Below are 27,250 nucleotides of genomic sequence, written 5' to 3' on the forward strand. Positions count from 1 at the left end.
GTATAAAATGGGAAATAAGTTCCTTGAATTGAATTAGCGACACTATTTTAAAAGCTTTTTTCTGCTTTAAAATTCATTAGAGAATACTTTTTTGTGCATAAATAAATTATAAAATATTCTATTATTTTTTTAATTAAAATTATTTCCCTACTAATACACATTAAAAATGCTTCGACATTCAAACACGATCATTTTTTCTCAAAGTATCTATCCTGCAAATGAGATTGCAATTAACAGTTTTCGAAATACAATCGATTCTGAACTGTAAGTTCCGTCTCTTGTCATTGCAAAGTTAATTACTAAAGAAATTAATGGGCAAAGAACAACTGATAATGAAAAGCAAAAATAATCCGACGTTTTTCTGATAAGAAAGAGAAATGATTTAAACTTGGTACTAAAATAGTGATCCTCAACCGACTGCCAGCGGACAACGGAAGGTCCACAAGAATCTCGGGATTTGCCCGAAGGAGTATATAACAGCACATATGAAAAAACATACAATAGGTTAATATATTTTTCAGCATTCATTTTTCGAAAATTTTCCATTTCGGGAACGTTTGTCTATTGAAGGAGGGGTTGATCCGCATATGATTCTGACTTAAGCCGCGTTCCGACGATCTGTGCGTGTCTGGAGACAGGCACATTTTGACCCCTTTCCCCTTTCTTGTGGTTTTCTGGGGCTCTTTCATGTCTGTTCATTTTACTGACAGTCTGAGCACCGAATTTTATCTATCTAGCTCTCTTTGTTTTGTAATTATCGAATTAAATTATATTCGTACAGCCGGACTTCTGAACGGATTTTACTCAATATTTGATAGAAATTTGCAAATGTGGTGTAAAAACCATATACCAAATTTCAACTGCTTAGCTCAAAGTGTTTCTCAGTTATCTTTGTCTTAGACAGACTGATGAATATGTCTAATATGTTTAATAATATATATGTTTTATAATATATATGTTATAATAATAAATATGTTTTTGATAGATATATACTATTTCAGAAGCCTTGTGCCCTCCTGTTCATTGAGCTTTACATTTCTCTAATTTTCTGTCTATATATTTATCTACCGTTATATCACAGAAAAAAATATCCAGAAATAAATAATAAAAAAAATATTTCCTCATTTTTTAATTCTGAAGTTAAATATTAATTGTAAGTACAACCGAATTTCAAAATTATATTAAAAGCATACCTTACACTAAAATCTACTCAACATGAAATAAATCAAATCTTTATAACTTGACTTAACAATGGGAAAAATAAAAGCCAGGATAAAATATTAGTAGCAATTGTGAAAAAGACTTAAGCTTCACTTTCTTAATAAAATCTATTGTTATAAAATATGCTAAAAATATATTTTAAAAATTAATAAATATATATATATATATGTCAAAAAATTGGTATCATTGAAAAGATAATCTTTTTAAATATTACACTGATGCAAAAAGCTCTTATATAGTATTCTTGGAAGTTATGGTGAATAAACATAAATTTCAATAATAATAAAATATTAAATAATTATAATTATCACATAATAAAAAATTATATAATTAAAATTCTAATGAAAATTTCAGAAACACCCTGCGGTGCACATTAAAATTTTTTTATTTTAAAGCATGTGCTAAGTTTGATAGTTTTAGTTCAAATGGTCTGGACTATAGAGTACCAACACAAACATATATCTTTATTATTATAAGGAACAAAGATTATGGATAAAGATTGTATGGCATATTTGCATGCAGATTATTGGCATATTTACATACACATAAAGCAGACACTTACTGTCTATAAATATGGTAATGACTAAGTGAATATGATGAACAACTTGAAACCAGATCAATTATACCTGACAATACCATTATCAGGTTAATAGTTAATACCATTCTTATTCTAAAATTAAATTGAGTTTGCATAATTTTTTATTATTTTTATTTATTTAACTATTAGATTAATAGCATCGCTTGCACCCTGTTCAGAATTTTTTTCGAAAAAAATATATGATTTTAAATAATATATGATCTTAAAACAGTAACTCAGAAAGAAGATATAAACGTTCTTGTAACATTTATTATTAATTTTTTATTATGTGAAAAAATATTAAAACTTATTATATACATGAAATATTAAAATACTTTGTATATTTATACATAGTCACTGGAAAGTAATTATAGTAGTAGGAAAGTAGTTAGTAGTAGTAGTATCTGTTATAAATAAAAGTGGTAGTCACACAGAGTTCATTACTTTAGTTTCTTTATCAGATTCTAGTAAAGAAGTGAAAAAATCTTTCACAGAATGAATGGCAACAGCTTTTCCTTCTGCTTCATTTGCATCATCACTTTGCTTCCATTCTTTGAAAGTCTCCTCACTAACCACACCATAATCAAACATAATGTAGAAAATCTGATGCAAAAGACCTGGAAAAAAAGAATATTCATTATTATATATATATGAATCATAAAAAAATATATATCGCATACATGATTTTAAATAATTAATATGAATAATTAACGAAAATTAAAATGTCAATCACTCAAAATCTGCTCACTTTAATACCTTGATTAATACCACATTCCATAATAGCAGTTTGTCTGCATAATACATTAATATCAAATGAGAAAAAGCAAAAATGAAAATCATTAGTTCTTTTATGAGCATTTCATAATAGATTAAATCTCTATCTTTAATAATAAAGTTGAATATCATTGACATTCTACACTCCTAAATGTTTGACATATAATTCATATTATTACAGAAACCACATAATATTTTGTTCATTGTATTATATTTCTCTCTAATTTTCTGTCAGCTGCTGTAAGATTTAAATTTGAATTTGAAATGGTAAAAATAAGACTTCAATAAATACAAAAACATTTTTGCTGAGATCAAACATAATTTTTTAAAAATATGACTACCAAAAATCGAATCCTCTAGCATTGTAATCTTATGTGCACTATAGAATATTTTTTATTATAATTTATGCAATATTTCAAATGATCATTCAATAAAAAATCCTCCAATTCATCATGAAATTCAATTTCACCTTTAAAAAATTTAAATACAGGAAATAATATATTATTTTATATCAATCATTATATGTACTTCCAAAAACAATTACGAAGTTCAATTGTTATACAGACCTTTGATCCTATAAATCATATTCAGTAAAATTACTTTGACATCTAATATTTCAATCTTGTGCGATCAAGCCTGACTGAGTTATAAAGCTTCGAATATCATTATTTTAAGACAATCAACAATTTCATTATTTTAGATAATCAGCCCTTGGGAAAGTCCAAATACTGATTAGTATATTTTCTACAAGACAATAGAGGGAGAGTTCTAAAATTATATGCTTTTATAGAATAAAAACATTTAGATTTTCATAATTCAATCAGTTCTAATTGCAAATAAATTTTTTTATTTAAAAAATTAGTGTTTCGATAATAATTTATTAAGTATAAGTCTGATTAGAGGATCTATACAAAAATTTAAACTTCATAATTCATCTATTATTCACTTATTATTTGAAACTACATAAAATATAATTATTTATTTCATTCAGACCAATTTTATTAAATATATATGCCAATTAAAAAAGTTTTAAAACTATTGAGCCCTGATTAGAATGGATATCCGGTATATATTAAACTATATATGCCTTAAATAAAACTGAATTACTGAGTTAAAAATGTAGCTAATTTAAAATGTCACATAAAACTTTTTCTCGCATTCCTTTTTTTAAAGAAAATATATTATTTTATATTTATTTTATTTCATGCAAGTACTTGTGAAATGTTACATTTTCTTAGGTTTAGTTTGCAGTAAGTATTAACTTAATCTTTCAATTCCAGTTTTTGTCAACACACTGATAAAAGCTGATTTTAAACCACACACACTCATAATGAGGTTAACACTCATGAAGGTTAAATTTTATTTTCATTGTGCAAAATAAATTATTGAAAAATTTGATTAATTTATTTTTTTATTCATAAAAAATAGAACTTAATTTATAGGGTAAAGCATAAGTAGTATTGAAAATATTCCAATGTTTTGAACTTTAAGATGATATAAAAATTAGTTTTTGTGCTGTAATATTTTTGAAAATTATCAGGAAAAAAACTCCATTACTTTTTAATTAATCAAAATTTTAATTAAAAATTAAAAAAAAAATTGCTCCAAAATACACTATTAACCCTTCCAAAATATATGTTTGCCAAGTTTGGAAGCTGTAAGTCAAAAGGTCTGTATTATCAAATGATACATGCACATCTTTATAATACGTAAAGATATGTAGTGCGAATATAATTTGGAGAATAAAAATGAGTACATTTAGGTGATTTTTTTTTAAATTTTCGTTAGAATTTTAATTATTAAAAGTTAAGCATTAACTGTATTTAATTAAATGCTTTTCTGTGATAATTTCCAAAAGTATCATTATCATTACACCAAACCAGTTTTTAAACCATTTTAAAAATTAAAAAAAAATTATCTCTTTAAATTTACTTAATTTAAAAATCATGCAAATTTTCCATGAGTTTCAAGCAACTTTTCTTTACATTTTTCACCTCATTTTGAAGGAAGAAAGGATCAAAGAACATTGTTTCACGAAATATTTAATCAAAGGATTTTTTTTTTATTGTTTGAAAGCTAAGGAAGAAGGTTTTAGTTTAGTATCCGAGTATTTATAAGTGGTATTAAAAGTCAATTCACAATAACATAAAAATGAAAGAACCAGACAATAACATTTCTAATAGTGCTTAATGTCATGGGAATGGTTACCATTCGAGAATTTCAGGTATTCAATAAACAGGATACATGTAAAACAATTAAAATAATATAGTTTTAATATCTGACAATCTTAAAGAATCATGAAATTATATCTAAATAATTTAACTTACATTAAATATGTCTAACTAGCTGTTACCCGGAACGTTGCTGCCACCAAAGAAATAATTTTGGAAATATTGTGGAAATTTGGAATTTTCTCGTCGACAACGAATACATTCATTGAAATTAAATGATATATAAAGGAGAAGTATAAATAATATTTATTCTATTTTTAATTACTTTAGATATAATAATTCTACTAAGCCTATACCTTTCTCACAAATGCAAGCAATAAGTTGGCAAAGTTTTATCATAAGCGGATGAACGGTACGGCAGAGCATAAAATACAAACAAACAAAAATTCATGTTTATATATTAAATATGTGTAATCTTTTAGAATTGTAATGTTTGATGTTTTTTCAGAATTGTAATTTTTTTGTATCTTTCGTGATTTGCTCGATATTCATTTAGAATTCTCAAGATTAATGTTAGAATATATGATTAAAATCTTTTCATTTAAAATTGTTTAAACATAGAAAATATATTTATGCCATAAAATTGTTGACGTAGTTGAAAAGATATTTTTTTTTTGAAAATTAAGATGATGCAATTTTTTTTTACTATAATATTTTCTGAAGCTATTGCAAAAAATGCTAAAATTTTCTTAAATTTTTAATTAAAACTTCAAAGTCGCAGGATTGATCTCTCCGAAACTTTCTCGCATATTCTCTAATAAAGTTGTTGCCTCACAAAATGATTTACATGGCATTTGCATACAATAGCTATGAAATATTAACCTCTAACTTGAATTTAGCATTTCTACTGAATCTATTGTGTCTCCCCAGCGAGTTATTTGAAGATTAATCCTTGGTTAATAGATCCAAAAATAATTTTTTTTATATACATTAGATAATTGCACTATGCCTATAACTATCGGTAAGTGCAAGTGGTAGGTTGACCAAGTTTCATCGCAATCGGTTGAATAGTACGGCAGCGCATAAGGTACGAACAAACAAAAAATCATTTTTATGTATTAGATACGAGATATGATAACTGTACTATTCCTATAACCTTCGCGGAGGTGCAAGCAGTAGGTTAATCAAGTTTCATCGCAATCGTTTAATTGTTTCGGCAGCGCATAAGGTACGAACAAACAAAAATTCATTTTTATATATTAGATAAGCTTGCTGAAAAGCCGATTGTCAAGACAACTAACACAGAATAAAATGTTTCATGTTTATTTTTAGAACCAACATTTTCATACTGATAGTAGAAAGTCCAAGAGAAACTATACAAAGAATAATCTATAACTAAATGCGTTCAAACTCTAAAAACAATTAAACTGACATTTTGAAGGATATCTCAACTTATTTTCATTATTGTATAATATACTACAATGTTCTTGATACAGATTTATTTATTTTTGAAAATATGGATTTACACAGTGCATATATATATATATATATTAGATGCAAACTACACACACACTTACCACTAGGTTGCCCTAACTGATCCACAAGAGCTTGTGCAGCATACAAAGATTGCAATTGTAATTTTTTATTGGTGGACACATAACAGGATATAAGAGGTATCCTTGATTTCAGTTTACTTGTATTTAATTTCCATGCAGTTCCTGAATCTGAAAAGAATAGTCTTTTAACGAGCAGAATTAATAATATTATTAGCCAAGAGACATGAAACTTTGCTTTTGGTTGAGACAATCGAATGCTGTTCACAAATCAAAGTATTTTTTACCTGATAAACAACTTTCATGAACTGCTGTTACCAAAGCATGGACGAATGTTGGATCACTAGTGTCAGATACATTTGCCTAAATAATAAAATTTTCAAAGTTAAACCACATTTTAAAATAAAGTTGCGACATAAAAGTAAAATTTTAAAAAAGGATGTTATAAAATATTTTAAGAATAATTACTCCGATCCAATTGGAAACATCTTCCAATTCATCATTTTTTTCTAAGCCACTCAATAGATGTTTCTTCATTCCTTCCATTGGTATCTGAATCGGTGGAATGACTTTCATAGGGTTCATGGTAAATTCAAGTTGCTACTTAAGGACAAAATAAAACATCAATATGTAAAATCACTAATAAAATACTGAACAAAGATAAAGAAGTAAAACATTTCTTACATGTTCTTCAATAAATTCTGCTGCATTTCTATCAATTCCAATTATATCAGTCCATTGTACACCAGATTCTCTCCAAACTTCTCCAAGCTTCATTGTGCCCTATATATGAACACACACAGAGAGAGAGAAACATAAATACTGAGATTATGCTAGAAAACTATTAAAGTTGCTAATTCAATCAATACATTCATGTCCTATTAATTAACAATATCAACATTCTTAAGTGCATTTAAATGTTTACAATAAATTGATATTTTGCATTTATGGTAAATTTTCCTTCAATCAGGTTAGTGCAAAATTATAGTATGAAGACTTAATAATAAATTATAATTACCCAATGTTTTTCTTTTAAATTCTCTAAGTACTGGAACTATTCAAATGCTACAATAAAGTTTAAAATAATTTGTAAAAAGTATTCCATTATTGGATTAAGTATTCCAAATTCTATTAAAATATGTTTTCTTTCACACAAACATGAATTAAAACTTTCCAACATAAAGCTGTCAATATGACAAAACTATTGACAATGACAATCAAATAATACATTTTTTAATAATCTTAATGAGTCCTTTTGAAATGGTCAAATAATCAACTATTTTGACAACCTAAGCAAAATAACACAACTGACTATTTCTGATTTCTATATTCATTTCAAAAATCGATTCATTTTCATGGATATATGTTTAAAAAATTCCAGGGAAAAAATCCTCTTGTTTCAAAGACTTAATTAAACACACATATACAGAGAGAGAGAGAGAGAGAGACAGAAAAAAACGATTTATTCATTTTAAATAGTACAGATAAAGCACATATAATAGATTTCTTATCTTTAAAATAAAAATCCACAGATGCTTACAGAGTTAAAAAATGCAAATTCAATTTGCAAGCAACCAACCATGGTAGAAATATTTCAATTATAATTTTTTTATATGCACAGCAATGAAATGCTTTATATTTATTACCTTCCACTTGGCAGCACAGTGAAGTATGGATGAAAGGAGCATACCAGCCTTTTCAGATGGTATACATGGTTCTAATACTTCTTTTAATAATTTAAAAGGAGTTTCATAAACTTCTATCATCGGCTCCAGGATTTCACCCATATAATCCCATATTAAAGGAATATTCAGAGCATAATCATCTATTATTTCTAGAACACCAGCAAACCTAGAAAAATAGAAATTGTTAACAAGCTAATAACTTTATTATTATTTAAGTAAATTTGTTAATTAACCCATACCTAACAGAATGTATATAAAACAAAATATTAAACTTTTATATATGCACATTATTTGATGCTTTACATATTAGAATTTGACAACTATATTTAAAAACCATTTTTCTAACTTTCAATTAAAAATTAATTGGTTATTTTCACAATAAGTTTCAAAAATATTTCTGCACAAAAACAGTTTTTACACCACCTGAATATTCACAAAATTACTTTTCCAATGACATTAATTTTCTTTTGCAGGGTTTTTCCTATTTTAAAATTTATTTTTAAATAAGATTTGTAAAAATACTGCATTACTTTACAAAAATTTTTATAATGAAACTCAAATTATTTCCTTACTTCAACAAATCTTTATATCATGTATTTTATTATACATTTTTAAAAACTCATTTCATTAGAAAATGGTAATTTCTCTTATTTGAAATAGTAAAAATACTTTATATTAATGAAATATAATTAGTTCAAATACTTTTTATCCTACTGCTTAATAATGTAATTAATGTTCAAATAATCGACAAGCCATATTTTTTGCATTGAAAATTGTATCACTTAAGATATTTTACAGCTTATGGATGTTGCCTCTCAAATTTACATAATCAGAATATTTTTATTTCAGGATTATATTTGCCATTCAAAAGAATTTCAAATCAGTATTTATTCAATTCCATCAAAATTTTGTTCAAATATTAAAAATTTTAAGTGTATTGTTTCCCTATTATTTTTGGGTCTCCTGAACAATTAATTTTAAATTAATAATTGTCAAAAATTAAACAAGTTCTTATTGTTGAAATTTCGTAAATGGGGTCTTCCTGAATTCTTCTTTGGGCCCATTTTTAAATTAAGATTGTACCACAATCAGGATTTTACAATCAATTACAATTTCTTATCTTATTAATAAATTATAAAGTTTCAAACACTGGACAAATTAACGAGTTACTGAAGGTAACTATATTTGAACAAAAAATTTGGGTCCAGAACATTATGAAAAAAAATAATGAATATTTAAATTTTCAATAAATCAGACAAAACATTTTTTTTTTAATTTCAAACTTTAAATAGCATTTTTGAGAATTCATAAGACTGTTTTGTTTTATAATTATATGATGAATCAATGATTTTTCCTTTGATGTTCACAGTAATAAAATAATTTTACATTTTCTGAATACTAAAAAAGAAATTAATTCTAATCTTCAAAGATGAAGATTCTGACTTTTTATAATTATTGTAAATCTCATAAAATGATTAATGAATTTCAAAGATCTTTAAAAAAATAATTTCAGTGAATGAATAGCAAAAGGCATTAATTAATATCTTACCATCAATTTATGATAAAATTCTATAATGAAAAAAATTATTCTATATGAATATGAATTATTTAATTTACTATTAAATTATGAATGATCTTAATCGTGCATAAAATATATTTTGTATACAACTAATTTCTAATTTAGTAATAAATTATATACTTAAAAAATGTCATCAAGAGTGTTTTTACATTAACGTTTAAAAGTTCATTGAAAATAACATATATCTTTTCAGAAATTACAAGATAAATTAAAAACTACATTTTCAATATGTAATATTAAAATAAGAAAAAAATATTGGCACACTGAAATATTTTATACGAAATATAAATTGACAGTAGGTTTTTGTTTGTATAGAGATATAAAGACCACCTATCCTTAACCTTCATCCTTTCTTCCTCTCATTTATATGAGGATGGAAAAGAATAAACAGACATTATACCTACTTGCAGAATTCAACAGCACACAAGCAGCAAATCTTTATTAAATAATTGCACCAGCACAAAGCATTTAGAGAAAATTTGATGGAGATCAACACAGCAAAGAAAGAGTTTACTGATAACTCTTTGAACTATGTCTCATGTATCTTTTACATCTCCATGACATATCGTTAAAGCTTCTAGAAGGACATTGTGTCTTTGTCCCTAACAGATACATCGACAAAATTCCAGGAATTTCATGAAATTTTGCTTTTGTCGATAATAATACACCTTAAAAATTTTCTGAAGTATATCTTGGATTGAAGTTTCAAAGTTCTTTGAGAATAATTTATTTCTCTTCAGAAATTACAAGATAGATTAACAACTGCAATTACAATGAATTTTTCAATTTAATGAAAAAAAAAAAAAAAAAAACTGTAGGCAGATTGAAAAACCAGGACGCTGTTTGAATAATCATATAAAGACAACTCTAATCCTTTCCTTTTCTCATTACATAAGAGGATGAAAGAGAATAAAACTAAAAACATCTTTCCAACAATGCAGTATATGTTTAGTTAAAAAAAAAAAAGTCAAAAATAGAGTGTTTCAAAATCACTCTTCAGTAACAAGTTTTTACGCCATACATATATATATATATATATATATATATATATTTGGGGGGGGGGGTATTTTCTGACGAAGTAATAATTCCCTTAATTTGAAAGTTGTTGGATTTTTTCTTCAATCATCAAGAAGCTGTGTGGAATTGTTGTAAATGGTTCAAGGAAAGAAGTGAAATAAAAATTTCATGTATCTCCCAATACATTTTATATCCCCCCCCCCTTCTTAAGCTTTATGGTCCATCTACAAATTTAATCAAGATATTATCCATTTGACAACATTTCTCACCTGTTCAAATCTGATCAAAATTAAGTTAATTATGCAGTTTACAAATTAATATTGGTAAAGCATTACATTATATTTAACAAGAATTCCATAAAGATCATCATTGATGAAGATTTGCGGAAATAACTCCAATTGTGTTATCAGAGTCATTACAAATTGTAGTATTCCAATAAGAAATCTATTCCAAAAAATTGATTACAATTTAGGAAAAAGCATATTTCCTACTATTTTCAAGAAAAATTTCCCCATTTCCTGAAATAAAAAAGTATATTTGATATTAATTTTTTCAATAATATTTAATGGTCCAAGAATTTAAACACTGCATCAAGATAATTAAAAACAGTTATAATTTGCATAACCATTATATTCATTAAGCATCCTTTCAAATTGCAGTTATCAAAAGGTTTCTATAATATGCAACACAAAATGTTATAGGTTACTACAAGGGCAGATCAGTACATTTGACCAATTGTAAAACAAATTTTCTAAAAATTAAAGTCTCAAATTAAGAATACTTATAGTAAGGAACACATAATAACTGTAAAGGAAATGCTTTTTAAACCATAAAAAAATGTTGTAATAAAGATTCAAAGCAGAGAACTTACCCTTTTTTATACTGGTCAAATGTTATTTTTTTCTTTTTCAGAAGGGAAGCCAATAACTGGCCTAAAGAGTACCTAGCCTCACTAGACCGTTCAAGAAAGTCATTAATAGTAGCATTAATGTACATATGGACAGTATTTGGAGAAGCCATCTCTATAACACATCTTATCACTTCCTAATAAAGATGAATATTTGCTAAATCATACTTTCCAATATCATAATAAACAAATATATTATTCCAAAAAGCATTAGAATTGGTTAATGAAATATGAACAACCAAGACTTGATAAGGTGCAAAATACAATCATGAATTATGTCATGCATCCATTCATACTAATATTTCATAGTACAAAACAATACAAAACACGAAAATATATATAGTGCTAAAAGAATAATTGTCGGGAAGCAACAATTGCAGAATTTTGCAATTGTTATTTTTGAAATAAATTAGAATCTTGAACAAAGTGGTTTTCCCTCCTTTTCTTTGCTATAATAAAAATATAACTGATTTTACCCAATTCGTTTATTGCTATTAATCAGTTAATGTTATCAATTTCTTAAATCCTGAAGTGATCTTATTAAATGGCCTTTATTGCACTTCATGCTAAAAATCAAACAATTTGTAAAACAATTGTTGGCCTTTACAGTTTCAATATATATAAGTGAAGCACCAATAGATTTTGAAGTAAATATTTCTATTTGTGACAAATGCATCCTTTGGAAAATTGATGCAGAAATAAAACTTTTATAAGAATTTGATAACTGAAAAAACGTATATATGCCTACTTCAAAATCATTATTGTGACGAAATCCATCTCTAAAGGAATTAGACTTCTCCAATTCATCTTCATTGTACTCTGAGCTGTGGACACCCAATTCTAAAGAAGAAAATGAGAAAATTATCATCATCTTTCAGTGATACACACTTATTTAAATGTCAGTAAACTAATATGATTACTTACTGAATACATAAAATATATTGTCCAACCTTTATAAAATTATTTTAATAATAAAAACAAAAGTGTCAATAATGAAATTGATGATATACATTCCTGCAATTTTTTCAATTATACAACAATTATTTCCTTTGTGTCTAAAAACTGATAGTTTTTCTATAATTCACTGCATCATAAACTGAATATATAAGAAAAATATTTTTTAACTAGACAAAGAAATTAAAATTAAGTAAAAGATCTACAATACAAAGAATTCATAATATGTATAAATATGTATATAAGTAATTTTCTAAAATTATATACTAATGTTCCATATGAATATCTGTGGTGTTTGTTATATTTGACGATCTTAACATGGTAATTTAATTATTTCTGGTTGTGTATTACAACAGAGTGTTCAGAAATACTGACATATGATTATACTTGTTCCTATCAACATATAACTATTTAATTTTGGATTCTGATGAGTATTCTGCTACATACTATATTATATATATATATATATATATATATATATATATATATATAGTATGAAGCGTGTGGCAAAAAAAAAAAAAAAAAAATGCAATGCTTAATGTTGTTAAATAATATTCACAATATTATATAACATTATTGAATATTAAATAATATAGCATTTCACAATATTATGGCTCTGTTATCTAGGATGCTTTTTAAAAATTATTTTTACTTTCTGTTGCAACTGCTTTTCCATTCATGTGAATATCAGCTAATGCTTTAATTTCTTAAATTATGGCTTCAAATAGACTCATTCTACCTTTACTGCTTATAAAGGTTGAAGGCCAACCTTTTTCAAATGGAATAATTTGATTTATATTTATAAAAAGTCAGTACTGATTTTTTAAAAATTGTATTTTAAACTAAAGCGATTTGAAAACTTACATACCAGCATTGTTTGGTTGGTCTCTATCCTGAGGTATTGTCTTGGGATAATTAGTCTCATTATTAAGAAGATGTTGCTGCTCACAAGCTTCGCGCTCTGCTTCTTTACAAATTTCATCCAAAGTTTTAGGATTGTTTTCCTCTTTCTTAGGCACCCAGTTATTCTGAATGAGAGAAAGGTGAAAAATATCCAAACAAAAATAAAAACCAGATGATGAATGCTTCTATAATCTTTAAACACAAAATTACATATATGACAGTAAATATAAAAATGTATTAAATAATTTCTCTTAAACAGTAAAAAAACAAAAATGGCAAACATACTTTTTTGAGATCTATAACATCTTCCAGCATAAATCTAACTCTTGGACTTGCCATCTGCTTATCAACAATTAATTTTATTTGAGCTAAATAAATATCCATCTAAAAAAACAAGAAAAAAATTATAACCAATAAACAATATTTTCATGAAATTAGAAAATTATTGCAAACACCAGCTTATTTTCCCTCTCAACTAGGGATTTCAATATCGGACCAAAAGTTCAATACCGGTATGCGGTATTTTTTAGATCGCAATACCGGGTACAGGTTTTAATATAGGTAGTAGAAATTTTAGAAAAATAAAGAAAACACAGGAGTTTCTTTGTTTTATTTGCCAGTTTTATTAGAGAGTGTAAATATCACAAAAAATAATTCGTAAATTATAAATTATAACAGTATATAAAGAATCACAAAAAAGTAAAGGAACATCTTATTTATTTAAATCACAAAAATGTGTAAATATCACTATTCATTTTATGGTACTGTTAAAAATTTTTGAAATGTGATCTTCAAACCATAATGCATCGATTGTACTGTCATTAAGCCTGGAACATAATTTTGTGCAAAAATTACCAGCTGTCGAAAACGCTCTTTCGGCATCTACGCTAATTGTACTGTTAGCAATGCGCGATATACTTTTTCTAAGTATTTATCTCTAAATCCCTCATCTTCAAATAAATCAATTTCTTGTTGGATGGTTTTGGATACAGCCGATTTCTGTATCGTATTTTGGTTTGTTGAAATTTTTTTATTAATCGCTAATTCTAATTTTTGTTCAAGAGACAATTCCTTTTCACTATCGACATTAGTGTCATCATAATCTTCGATAACTGTGCCGAATTCTTCTGAATGTGGATAGGTTTGTGGGTAAAAAATTTTAAGAAAATTTACTATAAACTTGATCAGATTTGAATTGGTTAATCTCTTTTCTTCATTTTCATTTTTAAAATCATTATAATTATGTAAATACCGTAAGACATTTTTTTCCATTTCGGTATGCCTTTCTTCTGTGCGATTTTTAAATGTAATATGTAATTCTTCAGAAATAGATGTGTGCTGTTTTTTCAGTGACTGCAATGCATTTGCTGTATTGGAATCTCTCCTGTTAATATTGGAATCTCTCCGACATAATGCCTCAACAGCCAGTTTTATTGGAAGTAGAGCTGTAACAGTTCTGGATATTAAATCAAATTCATTATATGAAAAATTAATTTGCAGGTTTAAGTTAATCATTGCTTTTTGGATTGGATTTCTCAGTTTCAAAACTCGTTCCATCATTAAGAGTAAACTGTTCCAACATGTTTTAGAATCTAATATTAACATATATTCTGTTTTATTTTCAGTTAGTATATATTTTTATAATATGACATTTTTTGTAGGGGGACATTTAAATATTTTAACAATTTTTCGAGCTTTATAAATTATAGGAAGCAATTCTTGATGGGTTAATATTTTATCCTCATTAGCAATATCTTCTTCAACAATTACATTGTCATTATCTTCATTGTCAATATCAATCGCACTCTCTTCAAAGTCGGAATCCGAAGTTTCTATATCTACAGCATTTGGGTTTTTCTGTTCTTTATTTTTTTTATATAATACATCTATTACTCCTAATTGAATTCCATGAACATAGCACAATTACTTATTTCCACCAATCAAATTTCCTACTTTTTTCATAACTGTTACTCCATCAGTCGTTATGGATACAATATCTTCTTTCAGGGATAATTCAGGCTTCGCTAATTTAGATTTAAGCACTTCCACACATTTTTTGGCTGGCATACTTCCCGAGACGTGTAAGTCCTATATTCCAAATGTTCTTTTTCTGAATGAATATTTATATTTAAATAGCGTCTATTTCTTACATTTGTCCATTCATCAAATGTAAGACTAAAATTTTCACCATTTACTTTTAACTGTATTAGCTCGTGTTTCAAAGAGTTGCGAACACCCTTATTGTAGTTTATAACAGTTCTTCTTATAGTGTTAATCGATGTTGGTAGATTTTTAAAACCTCTAACGGATAGTGATTTTCTAAATTCAGTAGAAATGCAAAACAATCGAAATAGCTAACCATCTACTGCTATCATTTTACTTATAATTTCACCTAATTATTTTTTTTTTTCAAAATAATCTAAAATCCCTCATGGCTTGGGCTTAAAACCCGTTCTTAAATTTGTATCTTTATCGCAATTAGATTCTTTCCTCGTTAACAAATTTGTATCATGTTTCGTTTTTAAATGTGTATGGAGTTCGCTTGTACTTCTTCCGTTCACTTTAATAAATCTGGAACATTTTTTACATTGTGCCACCATATTCATTTCATCATACAAATAATGAAACCAACCCGAAGTATTATCAACTGATTTTTTTATGTTCTTAAAAGTTATTCTTATTCATTATTATGGGTTATTATTTATGACTATATATATAATAAATCTGAAAAATATTTTGAACCCTAAAGTATGATATGAAATACAATGTGAATAGCAAATTCGCCAATTAAAAAAAATATTTAAATATTACGCCCTTTCTTCACAACTACAACCTTGTTTTCACAGATACGAATATCAGACTACGAATCCTGCTCATGTGCAGTATCACTCGGAGCTGTAATAGGATAGTTTTGACCCTCCTCCTTGGATGATTCACAGTATTTTATCACTTCTCTTGATTGTAAGATGCAACTTTGTATTCACAGTCTAATTAATTTCGCCCATTAGGGAGCCATAAAAACAAAAACGTATACTATTTTGCTATGTTGGCGATCCCTGAACATGTAGTGAAGACAATTTAAAAAAATTTCTAGTAAATACCGAAAAAGCGGTATTTAAACTTGTGAATACCGATATTACAAAATAGTAGAAATGGCTTAAAGTACCGGTATCTCGGTATTGCAATCCCTAATCTCAACTTCTGCTTATATAGATCTTTTGACAAAAAAAATTATTTACTCTGAACATAAGAATACTAAATAATTACTAAATAATGCCAAATTTTTCAGTTTCCTTTTTATAATGTAGTTCAGTATTGTTACACAGCTTTCCAAGAAAAAAAATTACTTTTGATGAATTAATTGAAATTTTGAATTGAAAAATTGATGAATCTTCCTGAAATTGAAGCACACATCTTTTGGAATTATGTCTATTCATAAACATAATCACATAACGAGTAAAATGATGAAAAATTTGATCTATAAACATCAAATTAATAGATTTATATCCAATTTTGAGCAAAATCCATGTAGAGAAACTTTCCTTATCTATCTATACATATTTAAGAGAACATGGTGACTACAAATCACAAGACGGAACTAAATAAATAAAATCTAGCTCACATTTTCAACATTTGATCCACAGATTTATATATGGACAAGAACTAATCCATCAATGTCTTGATCATCAGCCAGTCTGTTAATTTGAATGTGCGCAAGCAAGATAATCCGAAAATGCAACAACTTAAATAAATGAAATTTGGTACGAGTGCTTTGGTATGTATGATATTTTGTATTCTACAACAATTTTGGTAATAATCAGAGGAAAAAAAAGGATGTCTAAAGTGCATACTCAAATTTATACACTATAAAAAAAAGTACAAAGTGTTCCTAATCCAGACTCTAAAAATAAAAATTTGAGTGTTCATGGTATTCAAGGCCTTGATTGAGCCTCACATATTTTATGCTTTTAAAAGGAGATTAACATCTTTATATTCAGGGTGTGTTGTATGAAATTTTCATGTACTTTTCTGCAAATATCACATATTATACAATATTGTACAATATTAAATATAATTCACAATATTTTATAATATTGTTGAATATTGAATAAAACAACATGGTATCATGCAAATCTGAAACATATTGAGCGATATGATGTGCTATTGAATCCCCTGGGTCACAAACAATTTTATTTTAAAATTTTAACAATCTGTCATCTTAATAAACATGACTGATTATTCCACCCCAACCTAATAGTAATTCAAAAATTTGAACTGTCCTCTTCGACTTTCTAAATTATTTTAATTCCTACAGTGGAAATAGATTTCATTACCAGTCCCCTCTAGAGTACTAAATCAGAAAATATTACTAACATTTAAACAAAAGCTTTCCATTTATTTTCTTGCATAAGCAGTATGAAGAGAGTATCAAAATCATTAAAAAATTCGAACTCGAGATTTTGACGAATCTCTATGTTTGAGACAATCCTAAGACCAAAAAAACCCAATTTTGGAAGAAAGTCTGTATGCATATCTGTAAACACAAAGCAAAACTGATTGAAAAACTAGATTTTTCAAATATGGTATATGTTCTTTATAGCAAATTTGTAGATTTCTATCAAATTTTAAGCAAAAGGAATTTAGAGGAAGGTCTGTCTGCCTAACTGTTTGAATATAAATAACATGATTTGAAACAAAAAGAGGAGAGTTAGATCGATATAATATAGTATGGAGATTTAAAATCTAATATGCAGATACATTATAAATTTGGAATCGAATCTGTCAAAGGGTTGACCATCTATAAATCTGTACTTGCACATAAACATGATAACAATAACAAAAAAAAAAAAAGTTAAATAATTCAAACAGCATATGATTTTGTGATTATAATTGTACTGTTTCAATCGACAGAAAGAAAGACGTCTAAAATGCACAATGAGTTTCATTGTACTTGTGTATTAACTGCATGTCAAATAACTATCTTATAGGTTCTTTCATTACTATCGTTTGCCAATCACATGTGATTATTCTGCAAGTATCTTTTTTCCTTCTTTTCCTTTTTCTCCAACTTTTCTTTTCTTTTTTTTTTCCCCTGTACAACTGTAAGTATATAAATTGCAAAAATCTGATAATAAATGCCTAAGCCCTCATGGAAATAACACCTAGCCCAAGATCAACAATTTAATCTGGAGGAATTTGGAATAACAAATTTATTAAATAGTATGTATGAAAGTTTCAGGGGAATCACTCAGTAGAATTAGACTTCTTTCAAGTATTTTTTCTTAGAATGTATTACAGTAGAAAAAACACGAGTCTGTAGCAATTATCACAATATATATTAATCTCAAAATGAAATAAGAGTATCAAAGATGTAATTCAAAATTGGTCTCCACTTATTTATTTTAACAGAAAAAATATAAGAATAAAACCTATATACCTGCTTGCTACAAGACATTTTAATTGTGCCTTTACCATCCAATTCTTTACCAATCGTTTTTAAAAGTTCAGAAAGGCATTCAAACGACAGATCATCAGCTTGATTTAGAAGCTTTTTAATATATCCATGCATAATTGGTTCAATGAACATTTTTAGTTTAAATAACTCTCCAATAAATCTAAAAAAAAATTATTAATCAAAAGTTATTTGAACCATACACTATTATATTTACATTGTACTCAAATAAAATTATAACAATTATTCTTACTTTATATTTCCTAATTGTCTATTCCTAATCTTTCTCTCCTTTTCTTCGTATTCAATTTGTAACTCTTTTCTTTTGTGCTACAAAAGCAATGCAGAATTGAAAATATCTTTTCAGACATAATGAGATAATTTTTCTCCAATCAGTATTTAAGTAGGGATAAATCAAATAATCCATATTAATAACTTACAGGATCAACTGCTTCTAAATTCTTCGTTTTTTCTTCATTTTTTTCATCACTTCTATAGAATTCAAACTCCTTTTCACATTTAGTGAGCAAAAGTTTGCGAAAATTCACTTGGGTACCGGATTTTCCAGATGTAGGAACCTTAATCTGTAAATAAAAGAAATTTTTACATTTTAAATGTAACAACTTATTAAGAATGGAATTGCTGATTTTCTTCAGCATAATTTAAATCAGCAAAATTTCTAAGATGCCATTTAGATTAAACTGTGCTACAATTCTCCTTGCAACAAAATTGGAATCAAAACGTAATACTAAAGAAAACAACAACCTAATGTATTCTAAATCAATATGAAACTGGAACATTTGAGAATAAAATATTGTTACACAAAATACACCCAGTGAATGTATGATGATACATCCAACAAGCTCGATAACAGATTTCGAAACTTTATTCTAATAGGAAGCCAGAAAACATATTTATCAAAATATAGCCAAACCGAACACAAAAAGGCAGTTAAAAGCATACAAACAACAAATCATCATGAGACAACTGCAACAGCATTAAACGTTTAGAGAGAACTTGTTGGATGTCAAATTAGAAGGAGACAATACACTCCACATGTGTGTGTTTACCTCTACTTTTATAGCTCCTGTGACAGATATTGAATCTTCCAAATGCAACTATGAATCTTGAGTAACTTGTAAGGGAGTTATCACCAACATTCCAAATATAAGGGAGTTATTCTCATTTTTGTAGCCAAATTGCTCTATTAAGCATTAGGTAAAATTATCTGTGAAACATTTATTTTTTTTTTTGTGAATATCAGCCTAATTGCACAGGGAAGCAAAATTACAAATTAGCAACAATATTTAAATTTCACTGAAGTTAATTGTTTTGATTACTGGGAAGGATTTATTTTAGTTAAGCTAGATTAACATCCCATTTTGTATTAATTTTAGTTCTATTTTACAACAGATTGGATAATTTTCGAGCTACAAAGGATTGACACAAGAAACACATCTGGATTTAGCCAAATTTCTTTTTCATACTAAAAATAGTTGGGGAATATTTAGTATGCAATTGGTTAAAACAGCATAAGACCTTTGTAGCGAATTTTTAATCGAATTGAGTCAAATCAGCACATATATTTTGCTGGTCCAATTTTATCAATAAATGTAAATATATTTTTCACAACAAATTAAATGATATCCATTGGAAACCAACATTTAAAAAATAAGTGCTGAATTCAGTGTTTTACAGAAATGGAAAGCATGAAATGTTTTTGATAATATACTGAAAAATCTAAAAAAAATTTCTTAATCTCTAAAATAAAAAGAACAATTACCCAGTAGAAAAGTGGTGCAATTTTAAATGTGTTCTACTTGTAAATATAAAAGTATTCACACATATAGCCTCTTTAGCCCTGAATTTTTTAAAACTAGTTTAAAAATTTGATTTCTAGATCTTTCACCTTTGTTACATCTCAATAGTTTGTGGAAAAAAATATTTGCTGATCAAACAATTTTAAGTCCCATAATTTTAAGGTACACATATGTGTACCTCAGGTCTTAAGCAAGTTAAAGCATCCCTGACAAAAAAAAAATAATAATAATAATTTTCCTGGTTATTTAATAGCTATACTTTTCCTATTCTAAGGCCTTATAAATGAAAAAATACAAAATTTATTATATTAATAATCTATTAAACCTTATTTTAAATGAAATTTAATTTTTTAAAAAATATTACATAAGTAGATACTGCATTTTGAGCACTTGGCTGTTCTAGATTTACATCCTAGATACCTGCATTTTGATTCATATTTATTGTCCATGTAATGTTGTAGATGGCTTGACATATCTAGTCTTATTTCTTTTTAATTTTGAAGGGACAATTTTTCTTGCTCTTTTAGAGGTATTTTTCACCAGATGGTGGTAATGAAATCTCCAATGGTGTTTTAGTTGCATTTCCATCATTTGATGAGCCTTCATCGATTAATTTGTTTTCATTCAAAGATGATTTTTTACTTGTTCTTGATTTCTTTTCTTGCTGCTGATGAGAATTCCCTCAGGGGACCTCAACAGGGACCAAATTATATGCATTCAAAATTGCATTAAGTTCATAACATTTTTGGCTCCATTCCTAATAGCTCTGCTTGTCACTTTATCACCATTTTATAGCATATCAAGCAATTGACAACTACTACATCTACATAATGCGTGAATGCTCGCATCGGTCATTTTTTGTAATAACTGCATACCGGTAATATGCAAAATAATGATCGATGCCTCCCATATTATATGCTTTTACAATAGCAGATTATTTTACATCAGCTTTTTGTTTCCATTATTTTGACTATCTTCTGCCTATTCCAATTGGCTCATACATGTGGATAATAGAGTCACGGATTTATTATCTTTCTACTTGACAAAGCAAATTTGATTATCATCTGAGACCCATTCATCCCATGTGCCAGGTTTCATAATTTTCGATACATGAGAAATTCTATGGCTTCCCCTAAAATCACTTTTTTCTAAAAGTTCAATAACCTTCTTTTGAGTTAAAGCCACTTGGCGTGAAAAAAAAATATTAGCTTATAAAATTCCGTATATTCTATACATAATGCCAGATTGAAATATCAATTACTGACTACAAGACAGCTATAAAATTAAATTTCTATAATTCTAAATAATATTTTTAAATTTACATCTTACTACATTACAGAACATAAGAATTATTTATTATAAATAAGATATACAATATATTCAAGAGCAAGAAACGACAATTTGAAAACAAGCGCTCAAAAGATAAACAGTGCAATAAATCGTAAGCAGTCAGGAAATGGGAGCGAAAGCGCCCGAGGTACACATATGTGTACCTTAGTAAAATTTGTATTTTCACCGATTCTATTATAGATAACAAGATATAATTTGGTATTGACTTTAACCAGACACTTAGTATTTTATAAAAAAAAATATATACAATCGTTTATTTTAATAATAAATATTAAAAAATGTACTTATATTTGTTGTGTTTTCTGTTCTATGCCATTTTCATTATATTTCTAATTAATATATTATGGATATGAAAAAAATATAGAACTATAGTGTTATTTATTGATGCAAAATGGAAGCTTCATTCATAAATGTTGAAATGCATGCATTATTTCGAAAAAATTTACTTTACCAGATAAGAAAAGTGAAAAAAATTGCAGGTACACATATGTGTACCTCAGGATTGAAGAGGATACAGAAATTAGTAAGAAATTTTATTGAATCAATAATGACATATACAGTTTATGGAAAATATTATTGAAATAAAATTTCTAACGAGCGTTATAATGAGTTTATATTAAAATTCTAATTTTAAAAAATGCACCCATTGAATATAGATTTAATTGAATCAAATGAGAAACGAAATCCTTACCAAGGCCAAATGATTACAGAGTTTAGCATAAACAGCACTAAACTTCCTTTCATTTATAGCATTCTCAAATATTAAATTGCTAACTACAGCTAATTTTTCTTCTGTATCTATAGGTATACTTTTCAACTGAGCAAGCAAAGTTTCAAATTTCTGAGGTGTCAATTTATTCAATACACCTAGAACACTTCTTTTCAGTTTATCCTTTTCCTAAAGAGTAACAAAAAAGGTGGAAATTATTAGCAGTTTTAGAGACATGCAATCAAGTAATGATTAAATACTATTAGATAATATAGAATTTGGATTACAAGTTATAAAATCATACAACTTTCATAAATTTCTAAAAAGATCTTTAAAAAAAGACATTAAATAACATACATTAAGTAGTTCTTCAATCATATGTAGTGGCTTCCAGACATGTTGTCGCTGTAATATGACACAAAATAAAATTAAAATAGATGTCTACTTGCTAATGAAACACAACTGAAATGTTTGCTTCTTACAAAGAACAAAACTCAATACCAAATTAAATAAATGGTGTATAGTGTGGTAATCGAAGTGCCATCAGTACCTGAGCTCCACCTATTCAATAAATACATGTTTCAGGCCAATAATCAATAAAATTCATTAACTAATTTGTATCAGTGTGCTAACAAAGAATTACAGATGGATGAATTTTGGATAGCAAATTAAACATTCCTAGGTATACTTTGAATAAAACAAACTCTAAATACAAAAAATAAATAAATAAAGGGATTAAACATTTGCCATAAACTTAATTCTAATATTAAATATACAGTCACAAGAGAAAAAAAATAGGAGCTAACGTGCTTTATTTTGGCCTTATTCATCATATATATAAATAAAAATATAAACGTTCATTTGCACAAAGCCAATAATATCCGAAAGTTCTTCATCGATTACTTTGAAATTTTGACACAACATTTCATTTGAATATAGGTGGGGTTTTATACACTTATTATATAGATGTTACAAATGTAACAGGCAAAAACATTTTTTTTATTGTTTTTGATAATGAAATCTAACAGATGCTGCTGCTTTACATTGTGCCCTCTGTTGGAGGTAAAAGCAACAAATACTATACTAAATATATTACAATTCCATTTCATTTTTCTCGATTGCATCGTTAAATTGAATTTTCATAAATTTCAATTTATTTTCACTTTTTTATTTTAATTATTTTGTGAGATATTTTGTTGGAATTGAGCTGCGTATTTTATCATAACACTCATTTCATGCAATCAGCAGAATGGCAAAAGAAAGCGTTCAAGTCTATAACAAAAAACATTATCACTTCAAACAAAATTGATGCTGTCATCGATAAGGATTTACAATTACAAGGTCAATTAAGGATTGTGGTAAACAAAATCTAATTTCACCATGCATGCTAGGTGAGAAATTCTCCAAACATTTCTTGAGCATTAAAAAGTATCCAACAGAGTCACAGGAATCCATGGATATCCTTTACATAGCTGAAGATTCATGCCTTTGAAAATAAAAATCTGAGCATTCACAGAGATCCTTGAATTGGCCGAGATGCATAATTTTTTGCGGGGAAAAGGAGATAACATTTTTAATAGAATATGCAAGAAAGTTTTAAAGTATTCATTCTCATTAGTTATTTTTACTTACAAACTGATGCATTTGATGGTAATTGGAATCAAAATATCTTTACTTTTTGCATTTCTGACATTTCTGAGTCCAAGTGTTCAAAAACATCAATTGCAAATCACTTGATCAGATTGCTTTAAAATCAGATTACTAACATTAAATACAAAAATGCTATCTAATTTAAACAATTAACACATTTTAAATGCTATTGATTTATCTGACTCATTTTAACTCATAAATCAATAGAACTATCGGACTGGCGAAGGTGACTATGAGAGTGTAATAATAAAATTTTTTCCATAGTTTTAGATTCCTTTCAAAGCTAAGAAATAATTACTATTAAAAGTATACAAAAGTGGAAATTTTTTTAATTCATTAAGCATTTGAAACTAGTAATTTGTTTCATTGTGCGATACAATAATTAATGAAAAATTAAAAGCATGACCTAATTAAAGCATATATTTTTACTCAAAGCAGAGAAGGATTAGAACCTACAGAAGTTTCGATAGAAATGAAGACATCGACAGGCATTTCTCTAACACATACACACAAAAGTTTTCAACAGCAATTACAATTTCAAGCTTCCTCCAGAATGTACAAATCTATGTATTAAAGATTCATAAGTCTGTATAGAGCTATTCACAACAGGTTCCTTTCCATTTTATATAAGTTTCCATATATAATCAAAACCAAAAAGGAAGAATTATATCCTATACTGATTACTGAAAAAATGAAACTGAAAAATTAAATTAAAAAAGTAAATGGATTTCAGAGTAGTCAAAAGAAGATTTTTAAGATGTTGCTCCAAGAGTTTCTGTCACACAAACAAGGAAACTTAATTACCTCTCCAGTGAAAAGAGCAGTTGGTGCATGCTTAGGAACAAAGAGCTCACCACAGGAGAACTGTCCACTTTTAGTCACCACAGGAGTAGCACGCTTCTTTTTCTTTTTTGTAGGAGGATTCTGTAGATAAGCCTATGAAATGCACTAAAAATTAGACAAGCAAAAAATAAATTGATAAAATTATAAGGGGAAATTATGATCTTTTATTACCTTATATGGTTCATATTTAATCACATTTGGAATATCGTTTAATTTGCATAATGATAAAGGGTCGGATGACACCTGCAGAAGAAACTCCCGGTCATATTGTTTCTTGCCTTCAGGATTCAAAGGACTCCACTGATCTGAAATTAAATGTTACTATAATCATATAATTAAAACGACTGTTAAAGTATAAAATAAAAAAGCTCAGCTTAAATAAAGTATAATATTAATAGGAAATATTTTTTTAAGTTATATGCCTAATTAAGACATTTTTTTAATAATAATTCATATTTAAAGAAATTAAGTCTCAATATAAAAGACATAATTCAGAATTCATTAAAAAACACTGGAATAAAATTCTTAAAAAAAGGATTGCAGTAAAAAGAAGCATCCTAGAAAGTGAATATAAATCTTCTGACATCAAAAGTTATATATATATACAGGGTGTCTCAAAAACCTTGGGCGTAGCTTTTATTCCCGAAATATTGATCATAGACATATACCGTAAATTACAAAGTTGTGTAAAAAAAAGGTGCAAATTACTATGAAATCAATTAAAGTTTTTAGGGCATATAACTTTAAAAAATACAAAATTTAAATTTTTATATGGACCCCACACAAAAAAATTCCCAGTGAGTAAAATGTGCAGTATCCTCTAATAAAGTCATGTATGAAATTTCAGCATTTCATCACAAAAAGTCTCACAGATATGAAACTACATAAATGCCGACTTAAACCACTTTTCGATACCTGGATATGAGTTTGCAAAGAGAAAAAAGATAGAATGTTCGTGTTTTGGGGATCGTACATAAATTAACAATGAAAGTAATGATTGAATAAATAAATAGTAATTTTACTATTTATTGGTTCAAAAGTATTAAAAATGTGTAGAAATAATAACTTAAAAACAAGATTACATAAAAGAAAGATTACTTAAGGAAAGATTACTTTAATGAAAGATTACATAAGATTTTTTACAAATTCACTGACTGTGCTATTTTTAAGTTATATTATGTAATTCATGATACAAAATTTTAAAGGATTTTTCAGGAAGAATAGATTTTAAAATATGTATTTAAAACTAAAATTATGAAGAATATTTAATTTTCTTATGATGCATTCCTGCGTCGCATCATCTGCAATGAAGCTGTAAACATTTGCATTTTAATTTGTGATTGATCCTTCTCTTAACTTTGTTTTAACAGAATTTTCATCATAAAAATTGTACATGACCTTATTAGAGGATAGGGCACATTTTACTCAGTGGGAATTTCTTTTTGTATGGAGTTCGTATAAAAATTTAAATTATAAATATTTTTTAATTTAATCCCCTGAAAATTTTAATCGATTTCATTATATTTTGTACCTTTTTTTACGCAACTTTGTAATTTACAGTACATGTCTATGATCAAAATTTAAGGAATAAAAGCTGTGATCAAGGTTTTTGAGACACTCTGTATGTATGGATGTATGTATGTAAATATATTATACTAGCCGCCTTTGGCGACCAGCCGGTTCGCCAATCTTAATATTCGTTAAAATTTTAATAATTAAATATTTTATGCAATTTCTACTTTAATAGCTTCTTCATCAAAATATTTTAAAACTTCAAATTTTGATTATCATATAATTCATTCATAATATTATAAAGGCCTTCAGTCATAACGTAATATGTATCTCTCTCATTTTCTGTTAGCACCCGTAGAATTTATGCTTTAAATTAAAGTGGAAAGAATTTATCTTCAATTAATATAATAATATTTTTTACTGAAACAAAGCATTTTTTTATAATCTGATTACTGAAAATAGAGTCACTCAGCGTTTAAACTTTATGGGCACTAAAGAATATCTTTTTAAATTTATGTAATATCTCAAGAGTTGGTCAACAAAGTTTTCTTAGATTCATCATGAGCCGATCGA

The 27,250-nt window shown here is 27.0% G+C and overlaps 1 protein-coding gene across 2 annotated transcripts in view; it reads right to left on the reverse strand.

Moving 5' to 3' along the window:
* The window catches only part of LOC129965435 (eukaryotic translation initiation factor 4 gamma 3-like), a 125,916-nt gene that overhangs the window by 61,463 nt on the left and 37,203 nt on the right, over positions 1-27,250 (reverse strand). For both annotated transcript variants that reach the window (XM_056079296.1, XM_056079295.1), the window contains 17 exons: positions 25,337-25,470; positions 25,127-25,258; positions 23,030-23,077; positions 22,655-22,861; positions 19,234-19,377; positions 19,047-19,123; positions 18,779-18,956; positions 13,627-13,725; positions 13,307-13,466; positions 12,233-12,324; positions 11,449-11,621; positions 7,943-8,147; positions 6,981-7,079; positions 6,765-6,896; positions 6,584-6,659; positions 6,321-6,467; positions 2,243-2,415 (listed from right to left, as the gene is read on the reverse strand). In XM_056079296.1, the coding sequence (XP_055935271.1) occupies positions 2,243-2,415; positions 6,321-6,467; positions 6,584-6,659; positions 6,765-6,896; positions 6,981-7,079; positions 7,943-8,147; positions 11,449-11,621; positions 12,233-12,324; positions 13,307-13,466; positions 13,627-13,725; positions 18,779-18,956; positions 19,047-19,123; positions 19,234-19,377; positions 22,655-22,861; positions 23,030-23,077; positions 25,127-25,258; positions 25,337-25,470 (2,276 nt within the window). The remainder of the gene's footprint in view (positions 1-2,242; positions 2,416-6,320; positions 6,468-6,583; positions 6,660-6,764; positions 6,897-6,980; positions 7,080-7,942; positions 8,148-11,448; positions 11,622-12,232; positions 12,325-13,306; positions 13,467-13,626; positions 13,726-18,778; positions 18,957-19,046; positions 19,124-19,233; positions 19,378-22,654; positions 22,862-23,029; positions 23,078-25,126; positions 25,259-25,336; positions 25,471-27,250) is intronic.

The sequence above is a fragment of the Argiope bruennichi genome, chromosome 4, assembly GCF_947563725.1.
Source record: "Argiope bruennichi chromosome 4, qqArgBrue1.1, whole genome shotgun sequence".
Classification (NCBI taxonomy): domain Eukaryota; kingdom Metazoa; phylum Arthropoda; class Arachnida; order Araneae; family Araneidae; genus Argiope; species Argiope bruennichi.